The 19,374-nt window shown below is 37.4% G+C and overlaps 1 protein-coding gene across 1 annotated transcript; it reads right to left on the bottom strand.

Moving 5' to 3' along the window:
• Positions 1-1,089: 1,089 nt before the first annotated feature.
• On the bottom strand, positions 1,090-3,885 carry LOC127108191 (protein RER1A). The gene is made up of 4 exons (XM_051045620.1): positions 3,659-3,885; positions 2,848-3,212; positions 1,607-1,787; positions 1,090-1,473 (listed from the first exon to the last, which is right to left on the bottom strand). The coding sequence occupies exons 2-4, from the start codon at positions 3,198-3,200 to the stop codon at positions 1,420-1,422; spliced, it is 588 nt and encodes a 195-aa protein (XP_050901577.1). The 5' UTR covers positions 3,201-3,212; positions 3,659-3,885; the 3' UTR covers positions 1,090-1,419.
• Between the last annotated feature and the right edge of the window lie 15,489 nt (positions 3,886-19,374).

Below are 19,374 nucleotides of genomic sequence, written 5' to 3'. Positions count from 1 at the left end.
GGAATAATGATTTTGTATATAGAATGATTAAAGAGTATTTATTACTACTCTATTTTTAATTTTCAGAATACAACAAAAAAAACATAAAATATATTTGAAAATTTTATTAAACCCTTCAAAATTCTCCTCCAATATAAATTTTGAGTTCTCCAAGATTAGAGAGTTTTTAATGTTATAACAAATCAACCAAAATCCTCTCGATCAAAATCAACCAAAATCCTAAGAATCAAAATCCTTCTCTTTTTTGAAAGCTCTACCCTCCCCTTAGGCTCCAAACTCCCAAACAGACCCAAAAAGAAAGGAGAGGGAAATCAATTTTCTTCTTCTAAAAGTTTTTTAGTCCTAAAGTTCCTCACCTTTTTCTTTAACTAAAAGTCATGCCACTTTTTTTTAATAAGCAAAAGTCATCATTTTTTTTTAAACTAAAAGTCATCTCCCACTTGATACCTCCAACTTTACCAATACTTTCTTACGTTATACCCATCAAAGCTTATTTTATGTTAACTTTGACATTCGATCTCAATTTGATGAAAAATCAATAGTTTGTTATTAAGAAACTATGTGAGTTATCCTCTGCTGATATAAGTGAAACAACTAAATTACTTTTCTAATTAAAAAAACTCATCATCATCCTACGGATTATTTCACTTCAGTATACTATCAGAATACAAACACAAAAACTGCAATATAAACTACGAGCCATATATAAAGATTAAAAACGAAGTTTCATCCTTAGCAAATTATGAAATTAGAAACATGGAATATTTACAAGCCTAAGTTATATGGTTCCAACAACTTTTTGTTGATGAAATGATAAAAGTTTGCCAAAAATATATAAACATGGACGTTAAATAAAATACTCCAGCACTACTACAATATTTGTAACATTTAATTATTTCACAAAAAAATTTAAAAGTATTAATTACTAATGTATTCTTTTATCATAATTTGACACAGTCAATAGTCAATCTAATATAATGCTTAATTTGGCCAAAAATACAAATATCTTCAGGAGAAAAATTATGCCAAATTTGACAGAGTCAATAGTCAATCTAATATACTAACATGAACAAATAAAGATGCAGAAACTTCAAAGGCAACAGAAATATTCTAAGTAGGAGAAAAATCAAGGTTGTGTGTGAAATCATCTGTCCTGAGATCATGATAGTCTAATGGCAATACAAGACTAAAATTGCAATAAATCTAAAACTATATCAACAATGAAGTTCATTACCAGCATTAGCATGTCTTCTGGTATCATAAAACCATATAAAACGAATACTTTCTGTAACTGCATATAGGCATCCTTAATACTCTGACTACAAATTCCTTCAAATAAAAGGGAAAAACAAGTACCCTGAATGCCCATAAAACCTAACTTTGAGATCTGTGTTCTTCAAATCATGACACAGCAAAGCTTCAGTCTGCCCGAGAGCCACTGCTACTTCCAGAAGATTTCTTGCCACCGTACTTCTGCATTAAGTTAAAACAAATAGACTTTACCTTTTATGCAATTGATACAGATGCTTCTGATGGATTTTTGTGAACATCTTAACAGGTCACAGGGCAAATGATTAAAGACAGTCTAAGCATAAAAAGTAAAAACCTGTTTTCCCAAGCTGAATGGAATATATCTGTATTTGATCATGTGTGCAATTTGGCGCCTCATTGTAAGGACAAACAGAACAACCCAGTAACAGAGTAATATTGGCCAGAAGACAGGAACATCAAATACAGAGAAGAAAGTCATCAAAAAAGCAATGCAGAAAGCTTTTGTGAAAGAATACCTGCAACCATGATAATAATAATAATAATAATAATACAACTCGTCATTCTTACAGGAATGGAGATACCTATGAAATTTTACCAAACTTAAACATGCCAGCTTTAGCAAATCATAATTGTACATAAATTTCACAGGTCGTAGAATTTTTCTTTATAAGAATGTACAAGCACCCCCCTCTTTCAAGAAAGTGGAATTAAATAAAACAGTTCATAACACCAAAGTCACAAAATACAAATCTCCTTATCATGCCACAACATTTAATCTTGATTCAAACAAAATTTGTTCCACAAAACAGTTTTCAAGTATTGTAATGACACATGTGCCAAGTAAGAACTTCCCCTTGTAAATTTTACACTTTTGGATTCTTAAAACTGAGTACTTAGAAGGTGTGAAATTTCCCAAGGAAATCCTGAGTCAGTTAAGAAAAGCAATTTTGGAAATATGGAATAAATGATAAACCAACGTGAGCAATTTGAATGATTCACGAGAATACTAAACAGGTATGTTCATTAGTCTTAAGGTGACATATCAAACTCTAAATCTTCTAAAATCATATGTGAAATAAATACTACCTATTAAGGACAAAAGGATATTGAGCTTGCTACGTGCAATTACCAGTAGCTTGCAACAACATGCCATCAGTGATTAACTGATTATTCATTATTGAATGGCTACATTGCAGGCAGTAGAAGCCGAGAGCAAGTAATTAAACAAATGTTTTCTAATGGCCAGAAAAAATGTTTTCTGGGAGAGCAAATGGAAATACTCTATTTTAGAGATAGCTATATTACCTCCAAAGTACACAAAGCTAATATCAAATAGAATTCAGAAATGATAGTCAAATTAACATGAAAAAAAATTAGATTCACATATAAAAGGTTCAATAACCATTCAAGAGATGTAATGAATCAGCAAGTTAGAAACTACTGACAAAAATCCCAAATTTAATCAAAGCTTCATCATAAAAATCCCAAATTTAATCAAGGCTTCGTCATAAAAAATATGATTTCAAAATGTTAAAGCAAAACTTGGCACAATAAAATCTGAAACTAGTAAATTACCAGAACTTAAACTCAGGAAGCCGGCGAATGAATGGCTTGAACTCATCAGACCCTTTAGTTGGTAACAGAGGTCCATCGGAAGGCTCCATCTCAGGATCAACCAAAGGTGACAAAAACCCAATCAACAGATTCAGCATATAGATTCCCAGTCCATAAGACACAATGTAAAATCCTTGAATATAAAAAACCCTTAAAAGGTATATAGATGCAATAGCAAAAGTCCCAATCCATCTATATGTAGAGTGTGGCGTAGATTTATCCAAATAATATTGAAATAGCTTCGAAAATTCCTGCCAGTACTGATTCACAGGTTGCGCAGCAGCAGAGGCACTGCTGCCTCCAGTTCCTTCCATTCAATTCACAATCTGTATAAAGAAGAAAATTAACCAAGGTTAAAAAACTATCAACTCATTCACAAACCTAGCGTATGAAAACCCTAAAGTACCCACTCACATTAACATCAACTAAAGTAATTAAATCATATACAATTACGCCTACCAGAATTAACGAAAATTCTTCGTTCCAAGTTCCAACGAAATTAACAAAGTGAATCTCAGGATTTAACAATCTTAAAATTGATTTATAAAAAATAATGAATATAACAACAAAAACAAAGTGAATCTGGTGTCGTTTTCATGGTTTCAGGTGATGTAGAAATCAAGATCTAGCGTTGAAATAGTGAAATTCGAAAATCTGAAAAACCCTAACATTTTGGAAACGAAAGTGGAAACACGAAGAGGAAGAAAATTAGGAAAGTGAAATGGAAGAAAGAACTGAGAGGAGGAAATTGCTGCGGAGAAGATGAGCTGACCTGCGATGACGGATCGGAGCTCGATATCGAAGAGGATTGAATTGATGAAGGGAGGAACTGAAGGGTTAGCAGCAGATCTACAAGGAGATGCGAATATTTGTGTGTGTGCGTTTTTTTTTTCTTCTTCTAATTTTTATTTTTTGAATAGATTATGCTACGTCGTTTTAGCATTTTAACGTGTTTTTGCGATTGAGTTGTGTGTTGAAAGTTGAACGGCAGATCTATCGTTCCTATAACTAAATGTTGTTGCCACCTAATACTAGCTGTTTGGGAAGTAACTTGTTAATTAAAATATAAAATACGTGTGAATTTAATTTTTCTCCGTTTTCTCTCTCTAATTTGGACCTCAAGAACTTCTTCATAAGGGTTTAGAATTAAAAATTAAGAGGGTAAAAAACTCACTAGGTATTATATTATAAAGAGAAAAAAATTATTTTATTTTAATTTAAAATATTGATTAATCATAACAATTTTTTATTTAATAGTCAATTTGATTCATTATCAAACATCTCTCAATTAATATTTTAAATTAATTATGTATGTCAATCGTTTCTCAATGTTAGATTTTATGGGCAAACTTCTGATAATCTTTTTGACATGATCTGCAATTGTGTAGCCTTTGTCCAAAACCTTGAGTCCTGCAATTAAAGTTTGAAATCTAGAAAACATTACCTCTACAACTTCATCATCCTCCATTATGAAGGCTTCATATTTTTTTATTAGGGTCAGAGTCTTTGTCTCTTTGACTTGATTGTTGCCTTCGCAAGTCATCTTTAGGGAATCAAATATCTCTTTAGTTGTTTCCCTGTTGGTGATCTTTTCATATTCATTGTAGGATATGGCGTTCAACAAAATCGTTCTGGCTTTATGATGATTTTTGAAGTCACGCTTCTGATCATCACTCGTTTTATTTCTAGCAATGACAACTCCAAGAGCAGATACAAGTGGTTCATAGCCATTTGTAACAATGTCTCATAAGTCAACGCCATATCCTAGGAAGAAGCTTTTGATTTTGTCCTTGCATTAATCAAATTTCTCTCCATCAAAGACCGGAGGTTTGGCGTTGTAGCTATCTCTTTCATTGGTGGTAGTCATTATGCTTTTCTCATGTTGGATCTCTCTACATTATTAAGTGTTTGATTTGAAAATCAATAACAGAGCCGAAGCTCTGATACCAATTAAAGGTAGAGAAAAATAGGAAAGGGAGTTTGAATTATTTTCACAGACAATAATTTTTTTTGTAGTTTCTACACACACGCAAATTAAAGACAAACAACACAAAAGTTATCCTGGTTCGCTTGAAATTCAAAGTTACTCCAGTCCACCCTACCAAGGTAATTTTTCCTTCAAAAAAGATTTAATCCAATAATCTAGAAAGATTAAAACAACGTCTAAGAGTACAATGATCTCTTAGCCATCTCAAGTCTACAGACTTCACAAGTCACTTGAGGAACTTTACAACAACTATTTTAGAAATACAAGAAGGTGTTTCGTGATTCTAAGTAAGCAATATGAACACAATAAGAACAATAGAATTTTACACTAAGAGCAACAACTCGTGTGATAATGTAAAACAAGAATTAGTGAATGATTGAATTTTTTTATGTACAAAATTCTTGTAGGATAGCTTCGTGTCTTGGTATGATGATGGTTGAACCTTTTTATAGTGCTTGGAGATGGTATCGTTGAATGTAACATTGATTATGATATCTTGTCAATAATGCGACTTAATGCCATTAATTTTGTTGTCCTTTCTATAGCAATTTAGGAGAGTATTCAGTGTTTATCCATATTGAGATTCATACCATATTTGGAATACTTTGTTGTTAAGTTCATGATTCTACTATGTTGGGCGTGATTCAGAGTGCGTGAAATCCAGATATTTTTTTCTTAAATCTTGTATTCTTCAGATAGTTGATTGTAGTGTCTTCTTCAGAGGTTCTTGACTTTCATAGGTTTTTGACTTTTCTCTGACTAGATATCCTTTTGATGTAGGGATCAACAGAGTTTTCATATGTGAGATCCTTCAGATGCAGAGTTCCAGAGTCTTCATATGGCAGATGTTGTGGACATCATTGTGTTCAGAGTCAGAGTGAGTACCTTTAACTCTAAGTCAGCTGTTATGGATTTTTATGACACCAAATGTTGTTTCATCAGATACATATTTATCGTTAGAGTCCCACACACTTAGAGAAATTTATTAGGGTACCAAAATATTTCATCCTTTGTGATCATAAAAACTTAGAGATAAATTACAGAATCAAAATATTATTCTAACAATCTCCCCCTTTTTTATGATGACAAAACTTCAAACTTTTGATGAAATGGTGATACTACATAATAATTAGAAAAAGATAATTTCAGAGTTATATATACTATGGCTCCCCTTGAGATAACCAAACTCCCCCTAAATCTGATACTAGAGAAGGTTTGGAGTTTCTTACTAGAGCCTCTTATGTTGCTTAGCTTGTTTCTCATATATTTTACTTAGTTACTTCCTGCAAGAAACCTTAAACTGTGCAATATAATAAGATTTTGAATGTAAGTTGTGCATTATGAGAATTAGATGTTAGTTTCATCAAAAGGTTGTTGAATTATTTTTCCCCTTTTTGTCAGACTCAAAAAGACATTAAAAAAACAGATAGTGCCAAAAAACATAATTTCATTAGATAATATAAAAGGTATAGAGAAAAGATAAGCAAAGAAGCTAAAACAGTTAAAGGACAAAGCACAACACATAGAGCCTAAGGTGCCTAAGCGTTTGGAGGAGGCATCCTATGAAGCAAATGAGTTAGGACGGTCTGGATGCTGGAGTTGATAGAGTCTTATTGGTCGAGTCTGGCTCTCACAAGCTGTTATTCCTTCTAGAGTTCCTCTGGAGTCTTCAACACTAGTGGAGCAAGATCAGAGTTAGAAGACTCCCCTTGAGTCAGAGCAACTTCTTTTACCTTAGCAGTTTCTTCTGCAGCTAGGCGTGTTGTTTCTTCAGTGTCAGTCTTGGCTTCGGTTTCAGCAGTAGCAGCCTCAACATCAATTTTTGCTTTGGTTTCCTTTCTCACTTGCTCTTCAGCTTCCTGTCTTGTCTTTTCTTCTGCTTCCTGGCGTGCTTTCTCTTCAACTTCTTTGGCCAGACGTGCCTTTACCCTATCCTTAGCCTTTCTGATATAGTCATTTCTGACTTGCTCAGAAAGTCCTTTCAACTTGAAGACCTCAGATGTCATCCATCTGATAAATCCATTACAGTGATTCCTCACTTTAGAGGGATTATCACTTAGGCTGGATTGTTCAGACAACGTTTTAAGCTTCACAACTGATGATTCAGAAAATAAAGCAACTGACTCTTCTAGGGTAGGAAAGGTTTTTTCAGGTGCAGATGATGGATTAATGGGTTCAGATGAGGTGATGGTGGTTTTAGTGGGAGGGGTAGAGGCTTATGTAGTAGGGGTTCAGTGGGAGGTTTAGATGGTGATTCTGTTTGAGGTTCGGATTATGGTTATGTTGGATGTTCATATGGGGAAGGCATTAAAGTTTTTGGCATAGATGGAGGTTGGTTAGACAGTGTGATGGCTTGAAGTTGGGCCAATGTTGGAGATGGAGGGTCAGTGGTTTTTGGCTGGTCAGAGTCAGAAGACAAGCCATGGTATGATGGTGATGAGGGAGTTGAAGAGGAAGGTGAGATGGGTTCATTCAGAAGTAGAGCTTCAGATATGGGAAGTGTTGTGGTAGTGGGATTAAATAGTTGATAGGGGTGAGGAATGGTTAGAGTTGTGAGGTTTGGAGGGAGTTGGAATAGATGTGGTGGGTTCAGAGTTTGTGTAGGTAGAGGATGGTTGAGGTAGAGAGGAAGATATTTGCTTTAAATTAGAACATAAAGGAGTTTTAGAGGGAACTGACTTACTTGAAGTAGAGGAGTTCAGAGGCATAGGAGGTATGGTTTCTGATGTTTCTTTCAGCTTCAGAGTCTTCTTCTTCGACTTCCTTTCATAGGGCTCTCTCATCCTCTTCATGAAGTTTGGTGGATGTTCTGGTAGCCAATCCACCGAGAACTATGAGATGTTCACTCCTTGAGCTGCCAGATCCTGGAGGTAATAAGCAATGACCTCAGGAGGATCTATCTTGGAGAACAGATAAAGACCATTTGGAATCTTTCTCTGATCCTTCAGAGCTTCCCAGGATGCATTCAGTGTTGGTATGGCTAATACTTTTTCAATGACCCCCGTGCTCTTCAGATTCTTGGCATTCAGAGGTTTGCCAACGTCTACAGTCACATCTTCCATCAGATTGTGGGATATCAGATGGTCCACCAACCCACATTCAATCAGAATATCAGAGATGAGCCTTCCCAGAGGAATGTAGTTTCTGGGCTTCATGTGATTCCTTGTGTCTCTAACTGAATCCCTTAGGTACTTAAAGAGTAACACTGGGAGATTCAACTTCATCCTCTTCTAAAGGCAATATAAGATGCACTTCTAATCAGTGTTGATGTAGTTAGAAGAGTTTGAAGCTAGATGGTGGTGGATAGTACCCAAAATGATCTTCAACCAGACTCTTAAATTTTGGTGAAGTTTCTTGTTCTTAGAGGATCTGCCTTCAGAGATTTGTTTGAAGATAGTGGGGACAATCTCCCGTGACATGTATCTTGCCCTAGGGTTTATATTGTAAATCCTTCTGCCCCCAGTTTTCTCCATGTTCAAAAGCTTGGCAATAGATTTCTCGGTGATGACCATCTTCACACCCAGGACATACGAAACTATGCAGTGATCATCGCAGTATGCGAATATCCATAACTCTTTGACGAGGAAGGTATAGATAGGACCATAGAGTCTCTAAAAATAATTTTCCCATCCTTGTTTCTTCAGTTCCTCAGTGAGATTAACTCCATTGAGCTTCATGTTATAAAAATCCTCAAGTGATTCACATAGTACCTCCATCTTTTCAAAGGGTATAGCAAGGTTTATGTGGGGTGAACGATCAAGGAAGTGGAGTTCCTTGTAAACCGTTGTTAAAGTTGTAGCAGTTTTAGTAGTGGTTTGTTGTGGAGCTTCAGCAAGTTGCTTAATTGCTTCCATTTGCTGGGAGAAGTTGTATACCTGTTGTTGTTAAGAATCCATTTGGAGAAGATGAAGTTGTTGTTGAAGGTTGATAAAGATTGAAGAACGTTGAAGAACTTAAGAGATGTTGAGTACAATAGGGTTTTGTGTGGGTTTGTGAGTGAAAAGTGTGAAAGTGAGACTTGTGAAAATATATATAACCAACATGTAGCATACAAAACGACAACGTTAAAGGAGAATAGGAAACACCACAATTAATTATTTCAGAATTCTGAGTTGACACGCTTGGGGGGAAATTAGTTGCAGCTAATGTTGGTTGTCTAATCTAAAAAATATGCACACTGCTCGAGGAGATCTCAACAATTTGACTCTTGAGTTATGAGCTAGACAATTGTCTAGAAGATCCAAAGCCACACGTTTGAGAAACCACATGTTGATGTTTCTGACATCAAGAATACCAAAGGGCTTCTGATTCAGATGGATTCTAATTTAGATGATGCCTAACTGATAGAAGTATCATAACCAGAACTAGATGACCAACAGTGATTAAGTCAGAGCCTATTTTAACATCAGAGGAGAAGCAAGAGTTCAAAGTCATTCTGGGCAATCTGCCATGTTTAAATGTTTCAAAATGAAAGAGAATATATCTTCAGCTAAGAGTTTTATGAAGATATCCACCCATTGATGGTCTGTATCTATGAATTTTAAACTTATTACCCTTTTTTGAACATAGTCTGATAAAGCGGTGTTTAATTTCAATGTGATTCACCCTAGAATGTAAAATAAGGTTCTTACTTAAACATATGGCAACAATATTATCATAAAAGATAAGGATGTTACTCTAATATATCTGAAAGTCCTCAAGCTGGTTTTTCATCCAGAGCATCTGAGTACTGCATAGTGAAGCTGAGATGTATTCTACTTTTGCAGTTGAGAGTGCAGTGGTTGATTGTCTTTTGTTAGCCCATTAGATGAGGTTTCCTCCCAGAAACTGACAATTCCCTAATGTACTTTTACGTTCCAATCTATCTCCAGCGTAATCTGCATCACAATACCCAGAAAACCTATACTCTGATTGTAAGACCCAAAATTTGACCCTAAGATCCCTCATGCAATTTCATCATATGCATTAGCATTGGGATCACACATTGACATTCTCCTTACCCCTCTTTCATTGGGTTTGTTTGGGGAGAGATCTCCAAGCACTATGTGATTGTATCATACTTGTATATTATCTTTATTTTTACTAACCAAAATACCAAAAATATGTCTTAATATTTTTCTAACCCATTTGTAGGTAGGGCATGATCCCCATTAATCTATCAAGTTCACATGAAATTCTGGTATCAGATATGAGATGTCGAACGTAATGTCACGACACTGATATCTGAGTAACACAAACAGAAGAAAGATATAGAATGGTAATGCAAAAGACACGAGCAATTGTTAACCCAGTTCGGTGCAACTCACCTACATCTAGGGGCTACCAAGCCAGAAAGGAAATTCACTAAAATAGAATCAGTTCAAAGACTCTCCGTACACTTCAACAAGTTACAGTCTTTCTCACCTAATCTCTACCCGTGCAATTTCTACCTAAGCACTCTTAGATATGAGAACCCATTCACTTCCCTACAATCACACCTGTGATTTTAAACAACAATCTCTTGAGAAAAGAAAACACTTTTCAATAACACACTCTTGATTTTACTTCACAGTTTCAATCAAGAAGACACACACTTGATCTCGCTTCACAACTTTGATCAAGTAGACACACACTTGATCTTGCTTCACAACTTTGATCAAGTAGATACACACTCTTGCTTAACAGCTTTAGAGTGACAAATTACAACCACAAATCAGTCCAATTCAATCATCAAAAGATGACTTGAATGACTTACAAGTCTCACGACTAAACAAGACACAAACCTTAACTCTCTCTCTATATTTTGCTCAGTATTGGTTGTGTTGTAAAACAGGTTTTCCAAGTCCCTTTTTATAGAAGCTTTCAGCTGGGCTTGGACATCTTGAAAACCCTAAACTATTTTACAATCAAATCTTCTCATGACAACTGGTTAGATCTCCTTGGAAAATAAGCAAATCAGGTTGTAATCTATGATTGAATGTGCCTGCAAATCAGATCTTCAATCATACATAGATTGCCATTAATTGTGCAATCACAAAACACCAGACATTCACACTGAATGTTCTGTGTATAGGATGTCATGACATCGGGTCTGACATCCTGGAACAATCCTGCATAATTCCATAATTCATTTTATAATTTGCAGCAGGTACAAACACATCAGATGTCATGGCATCGTGTATGACATCCTGATATAATCCTGCATAATTATGTTTTCCATTTCAACTCCAGCAGGTACACATTATCAGAAGCCATGACATTGTGTATGACATTCTGAAATAATCATGCATGATCATGTTCTTGAACTCCAACAGGTACACTGTTGGAGAATAGCCATCCAAGGCGCAGCGGAATTTAAAATTTTCTCCATTTAGTGATCCTTACGAATGGGAATGATCAGTGATAGAATCGTTACCTCTTGTGGCGATTCAAACCTTTGGTGCAGATCTCTTGAAACGACCAAAACCTTGGATACAAATCCACGGGGCGATCACGAACGTTGAACGATGACAACGTCTCTACTCAATCCACACGAACGGATTCCTTCAGTCGCAGTGCTAGCTGTTATGAATGAAGGCTTTGAGTGAGAGAGAGATACGAAATTCCAACTCTTCAGTTGTGTTGTATTCCCATACAAAGCTTCTGCACAAGAGCTCTATTTATAGAACCACTTGTGTGGGCTTCAAGCCAAAAAGCCCACTTAAGTGCATTTTGGCCTATATCTCATAATATGCCAAAATCACTTAAGTACTTGGTACCTTACCATATTTCGTATTCTACTTAAGTACACCGTACCTTACGATGTTCCTTAATTATTCTATCTCTCATCAATCCGTCCTTTGTGTGTGACCCTATAGGTTTTCGCGGTGTTGGCAATTATATTAAATCACGCATTTAACATAATAAACAGTGAGCGGTATCTAGCAACACATCACTGCTACCCAAGTCACGAAAATGTCATGTGATCTGACAAAACCTCCTGTGATAATAATTATATGTATAATTACCCCTTTGCCCTTATGTCTATATTGAACACAAGGTATAGACCGTGTCACCCTTGTCCAGTTCAATATTGGGCCCATAGACATTTATCCTGTTACGCAGGATTGGCAAATTCCATCTAGGACACTCATGTCCCTCAGCATGCTTTGTGGAGTACTCATCAACTGTCTTTATGGTCATCCAGTTACGTATAACGTTGGATCAGTAATAAGACACTCAACTCTACATCTAGGATCCATAGTGGTTTCAGGTCGAAGAGTGGTATACACTATTATCACCATGAGAATAACTTATGACACTTTGCATAACTTTCTATATAGTATTCTCATAGCGGGTCAATCCGGTACAAATATTACTCCTAATATTCATACTTATGTTTAAGACTTGATAACTCTTTATCCATGATCCATGAGATGTGATCATCAGTCTACAAACATAATAGTCTTAATGCTTTAACGTTATCCCACTTCACATTAAAGCTCGACTACGGATACTTTAAGAATAGTGCCCTTATGTTTAATGGGTTCTCATGATTAAGTCACACTTAATACATTAAACGGACTATCTATTCTAGGGACTTTATTAATCAACCATAATAAAGAAAATGCCTTTTATTATTAATATATAATTCGATACAAGTACCAAAAGTATTGGCCTCTAGGGCTTACACCAACAATCTCCCACTAGCACTAGAGCCAATCAGACATACCCCGTATGCCCATTGATCTAGTATGGCCATCATGCTTCTGCTGCGCAAGAGGCTTTGTCAGTGGGTCAGCTATATTGTCTAGTGTAGGTACTTTACATATTTTCACATCTCCTCTATCTATTATCTCTCGAATGAGATGATAACACCTAAGTATGTGTTTGGATCGTTGGTGAGATCTAGGCTCCTTAGCTTGTGCGATAGCACCATTGTTATCACAATAGAGACCAAAGGGATCCACAATGCTAGGGACTATGCCAAGTTCACTAATGAACTTCCTGATCCAAACAACTTCCTTTGCTGCACTTGAGGCAGCAATATACTCGGCCTCGGTCGTAGAATCAGCAACTGTATCTTGCTTTGAACTTTTCCAGCTCACAGCGCCACCGTTCAAGCAAAACACATAACCAGATTGCGGTCTAAAGTCATCCTTATCTGTCTGGAAGCTAGCATCAGTGTAACCAATTACAGCCAACTCTTCCTGACCTCCATATATCAAGAATGATTCCTTAGTCCTTCTCAAGTACTTAAGAATATTCTTAACAGCTACCCAATGGGCATCACCAGGATCAGATTGGTACCTACTTGTTACACTTAAAGCATACGATACATCTGGTCGAGTACATAACATGGCATACATGATAGATCCTATTGCAGATGCATATGGAGTCTCATTCATGTGTTCCCTTTCTTCCTTAGTTGAAGGGGATTGTGTTTTTGACAGACACAGGCCATGTTGCATAGGTATGAATCCTTTCTTGGAATCATGCATATGAAAGTGTCTCAACACTTTGTCTATGTATGTACTCTGACTTAGGCCAAGCAGTTTTTGTGATCTATCTCTATAGATTCTGATTCCTAATATATAGGCTGCTTCACCTAGGTCCTTCATAGAAAAGCATTTCCCCAACCAAGTCTTTACTTGTTGCAGGGTAGGGATATCGTTTCCAATGAGTAATATGTCATCTACATATAACACCAGGAACACGATCATGCTCCCACTAACCTTCTTGTAGACACAAGGCTCATCTTCGTTCTTGATGAATCCATATTGTTTTACCGTTTCATCAAAACGAAGATTCCAGCTTCTGGAAGCTTGCTTCAATCCATAGATTGATCTTTGTAGCTTACATATCTTATGGGCTTCTTCTGGTATGTCAAATCCTTCAGGCTGTGTCATGTACACATCTTCAAGAAGATTCCCGTTAAGGAAAGCAGTTTTGACATCCATCTGCCATATTTCATAATCATGATATGCAGCAATAGCAAGTAAAATCCGAACAGATTTAAGCATTGCAACTGGTGAAAAAGTTTCATCATAGTCAACCCCATGAATTTGTTTATATCCTTTTGCAACCAGTCTTGCTTTATAGGTATGTACCTTACCATCCATGTCAGTCTTCTTTTTGAAGACCCACTTGCATCCTATAGGATTAACTCCTACAGGAGGCTCTACCAAGTTCCAAACTTGGTTAGTGTACATGGAATCTATTTCGGATTTCATGGCCTCTAGCCACTTCTCAGACTCGGGACCAGTTATGGCCTCTTGGTAGGTCACAGGCTCATCTTGATCCATGAGTAATACATCACCTTGATCTGTTATGAGATATCCATATCTCTCAGGTAGGTGACGTATCCTGCCTGACCTACGCTGGTCTTGTTCTACTTGAGCAGGTTGCTCTTCCACAACCATTTGTGTTTCCTGCTCTAATTCCTCCATAGGTGTATCGATGCTTTGTGATTCTTGAATTTCTTCAAGCTTTACTTTCCTCCCACTGGTTCCTTTTGAAATAAAATCCTTTTCTAGGAAAACTCCAATTCGAGCGACAAACACTTTGCCCTCAGAAGGATTGTAGAAGTAATATCCTCTTGTTTCTTTAGGATACCCCACAAATAAGCATTGGTCAGATTTGGGCTCAAGCTTAGTTGAAATTTGTCGTTTCACATAAACTTCGCAACCCTAAATCTTCATGTAAGACATATGTGGTCTCTTACCACTCCATATCTCATATGGTGTCTTATCAACCTTTTTGGATGGAACACGGTTAAGTGTGTAAGCTGCGGTCAACAACGCATGTCCCCAAAAGGAGTTTGGAAGATCGGCTTGACTCATCATGGATCGGACCATGTCCAACAGGGTTCGATTTCTTCTCTCAGACACACCATTCCATTGGGGTGTTCCAGGAGGAGTGAGTTGGGATAGGATCCCACACTCTTTCAGATGGTCATCAAACTCTAGGCTTAAATATTCACCACCTCGATCTGATCGAAGAGCTTTAATATTCTTACCTAGTTGGTTTTGTACTTCATTCTTGAATTCTTTGAACTTTTCAAAGGACTCTGATTTGTGTTTCATTAAATACACATAACCATATCTACTGAAATCATCAGTGAATGTGATGAAGTACTTAAAACCTCCTCTGGCTGATATGTTCAGTGGACCACATAAATCAGTATGTATGAGGCCTAAAAGATCATTAGCTCTTTCACCTTTTCCTGTGAATGGAGACTTTGTCATCTTTCCAATTAAACAAGATCTGCATGTCTCATATGATTCATAATCAAAAGAGTCCAACAGTCCATCTTTATGGAGTTTGGAAATGCGTTTCTCATTTATGTGGCCTAATCGACAATGCCAAAGGTAAGTTGGATTTAACTCATTAGGTCTCATCCTTTTAGTATTAATGTTATAAATAGGCATTTCAAGATCAATGACATATAGTCCATTGTTCATTTGTGCAGTTGCATAGAATATATCATTCAAATAAATTGAACAACAATTGTTCTTTATTATGAATGAAAAACCGAACTTGTCCAAACAAGAAACGGAAATAATATTCCTGCTAATTGCTGGTACATAATAACAGTTCTCTAACTGAATTATCAAACCACTAGGTAAAGTCAATTCATAAGTTCCTACGGCTAAGGCAGCAACCTTTGCTCCATTACCAACTCGTAGATCGACTTCACCTTTTGCCAATTTTCTACTCCTTTTTAGTTCTTGCACATTTGTACAAATGTGAGAACCGCATCCAGTATCTAATACCCATGATGCAGAAGTAGATAAATTAATTTCAATAACAAAAATACCTGAAGTTGGAGTCTCTACTCCATTCTTCCTATCTTCCAGGTACTTTGGGCAGTTCCTCTTCCAGTGTGCGGTCTTACCGCAATGGAAGCAGGTGCCTTCTGTAACACCCCGATAAAATATGATAATTATTTAATTTAAGTTAATAGTATATTTATTAATTTAATTAAATAATTGGAATATTATTGGATTATTATTATTGGAATAATAAAGTTGGAATATATATAAAGAGTTCCATTTGGTAAAAAGGGTTTTTTCACGTGAAAACCAGAGAAGCGACAGAAAGTGAGAAAAGGGCAAAGAGGAAGAGCAAGAGAGCAAGGGTTGAAGAAAGGAAAAGCTCGAAGCTAAAGGATTTGCCGGATTAACTCAGGTAAGGGGGGTTTATCGTCGTTTAATGGGTATAATGGGTTAACATGTAATGGGTAGTAATAAACCATGGAATCGACTCTAATTAGGATGATGAATGTTGCAAATTGTGAATTTGTGGATGAATGAGAGATGGGTCTATAATTGAAGAAAATTCGTAGGAATTAGATGTAATAAGGTTAGAAATTGTGAAATTGAATGGGTATGATCTGTGTTAGATAATATGAACGAATGTTGTGTAAAAATTGGACTGTGGAAGGTTGGATTTGAGAAATCTCGTAGCAGAGAAAAACCCATAGCAGATCTGGAATTTGGTTCCTGGTCATACGCGTATGACACTAGGCCATACACGTATGAGATGGCCTGGTACGCGTATGGAGTGAGGCCATACGCGTATGAATGAAGAAGACGATGTTCTAACATAGTTTTGTCTCTGTTGGTACGCGTATGGGAGAAGGGGTACGCGTATCATACGTGTATGAGACAGGCTATACGCGTATGGGCAGAAGTTTGAATTTTTGTCTGCGCTGTTGTTGTGCAGTTTTGGTTGTTTCAGCTGAGTGATGTAATTTAGCTGATGTATGATATATTAGGGATCATTTCCCGTTGTTTTGAGCAGTATAGGTATTAGTAGAGTGTGCTAATACTGTGAATTATTATTTGGCATGACATGATATGATTCTGTGATAAACATGCTGATGATGTGTGATGGTATGCATAATGTTGTGAATATATCTATTATGTATACGATGGTGAATGGACTGTTTATGGCTTAGAGTGTGAGCATATGTCCATTGTGGATTGTTGTTGATGTTTGCATGCTAGGTGATTTAGCGTGCATAGCATGGCCTTTATGGTGGTAGCTAATTCCCATGGTGAGGAATTAGTGAGTGAGTCACTAGGTCTCAAATGAGTGGGACTAGTGAGCTTGGTAGCCGCATCTGGGTTTGATCGGTGAGGTTGAACTATGTGTTCACGAATAGTCGGTACCGCATGCATGGAGTCTCATTGCATAATGTATGTATGGCGTATAATATGAATGGATGTATTCCAATATTATACGTGTGTTTTGTGTTTGTGTTGAGTATGATTTTGAGTTGATGTTGCCGTTGCTGAATGTGTGATCTGATTAGGGTGATGAATGTGTTAATTTACTTAGCATTACATGATATTTATAATGCTTATTATATCGATTGAGGAACTCACCCTTACAACTATGTTTCAGGTAACGAGCAGTGATTGAGTAGAAGCTAGTGCTTGGAGTCTAGTGTAGTTCCTTAGTGGGTCATGCTCTGGTATATGTAACATCGGGACGGGATGTTTACTTTGTTTTCATTTTGGTTGTTGAACAGTTTTACATGTAATGTGATTACATGGTTTGCATGTTGTTAGATTTCTATCCGCTGCGGATTGTGCAATGCCTTGTTTTGATTAATAAGTGAGCATGACCAGTTATTTTGATGAATGGTGTGAAGTGTCAAGTGTGACACCCTGAAATTGCATATCTACTCTGATTTATATTTTATTGTTTAATTTAATTATTGGGGTATTTTAGAAGGGTGTTACATTAGTGGTATCAGAGCATAGTCGGTCGAGTCGAGTCGTAATTATTCTGTTTCCCTGTATGTGATAGGTGTTGTGTAACCCTATCAGTACTTATTATTTTAGCTTGTTGGATTAACTCAGAGATGGCTGGAAGAGGTAGAGACAATGCTGCGATTGCTGAGGCTCTGGGTATGCTAGCTAGAGTACTTGGAGGGAATCCGAATGTTGTGGGACTGGGAGCTGCTCGTCAACTGAGTGAGTTCCAGAAGAACAATCCTCCAATGTTCAAGGGAGCATACGATCCAGATGGTGCTCAGAAGTGGTTGAAGGAGATCGAGAGGATCTTCCGAGTGACTGAGTGTGCCGATAACCAGAAGGTCAGGTTCGGTACGCATATGCTGTCAGAGGAAGCAGATGATTGGTGGGTTGCTGCCCGCGCTGAGTTGGAAGCTGCTGGGAGTGCTGAGATCACTTGGGCGGTGTTCAGAGAGAGATTCCTGAGGAAGTACTTTCCCGAGGATGTCAGAGGAAAGAAAGAGATAGAGTTCTTAGAATTGAAGCAGGGCAACCGGTCTGTTACTGAGTATGCTGCTAAGTTCACAGAGCTGTCGAAGTATTATACTCCCTATGATGAGGCTACTGGGGAATTTTCAAAATGTGTGAAGTTCGAGAACGGGTTACGTCCCAAGATCAAGCAGGCTATTGGGTATCAGTGGATTAGAGTGTTTTCTGACTTGGTCGACTGTTGCAGGATTTTTGAACAGGATACCAAGGCCAGAGCGGAGAGCTATCAGCAGAGGGTTGATAGGAAAGGCAAGAATCAGAATGATCGTGGGAAACCGTATGCAGCTGGCAAAGGTTTCCAGAGACAGAGTGGGATGAGGAGAACTAGTGGGGGAGACTCCAGTGCCCCTGCTAAGTGTTACAGATGTGGTCAGGCTGGACATCGTATCCATGAGTGTACCAGTACTGAGAAGAAGTGTTTCAAGTGTGGCAAAGGTAGTCACTTGGCTGCAGAGTGCCGGTTGAAGACTATGACTTGTTTCAATTGTGGAGAGGTGGGTCATATCAGTCCACAGTGTCCTAAGCCGAAGAAAGAGAACCAGTCGGGAGGCAAGGTCTTTGCTTTATCGGGTTCTGAGACTTATGCAGATGATCGTTTGATCCGAGGTACGTGTTATATTAATGGCTTTCCTCTTGTAGCTATTATTGACACAGGTGCGACTCATTCCTTTATATCTTTGGATTGTGCGGTGAAACTTAAATTAGAGATATCTGAGATGCATGGGAGTATGGTGATTGATACTCCTGCGAAGGGTTCAGTGACTACTACTTCAGTTTGTTTAAATTTCCCTTTGAGTATTTTTGGTAGAGACTTTGGGATGGACCTCGTGTGTCTTCCACTAGTGCAGATTGATGTTATCCTGGGTATGAACTGGTTGGTGTTTAACCGAGTTTATATCAACTATTTTGATAAGACTGTGATCTTTCCTGAGATTGAGGAAGGAAAGAGTTTGTTTCTATCAGCAAGGCAGGTGAATGAGGCAATAGCAGATGGGGCAAAGTTGTTTATGCTGTTAGCGACTTTGGAGGCTAAAGATAAACTGGTGATTTGCGACCTGGCCGTGGTGTGTGATTTTCCTGATGTGTTTCCTGAAGAGGTGAATGAATTACCGCCAGAGCGTGAAGTTGAGTTCTCGATTGATTTGGTACCTGGTACTAGGCCGATATCGATGGCTCCGTACCGTATGTCTGCTGTTGAGTTAACTGAATTGAAGAGTCAGCTGGAAGATCTGTTGGATAAGAAATTTA

This window comes from Lathyrus oleraceus, chromosome 7 (genome assembly GCF_024323335.1).
Source record: "Lathyrus oleraceus cultivar Zhongwan6 chromosome 7, CAAS_Psat_ZW6_1.0, whole genome shotgun sequence".
Lineage (NCBI taxonomy): Eukaryota > Viridiplantae > Streptophyta > Magnoliopsida > Fabales > Fabaceae > Lathyrus > Lathyrus oleraceus.
The sequence above is the reverse complement of the archived record's forward strand: the minus strand, read 5'-3'. Positions and strand labels throughout refer to the sequence as shown.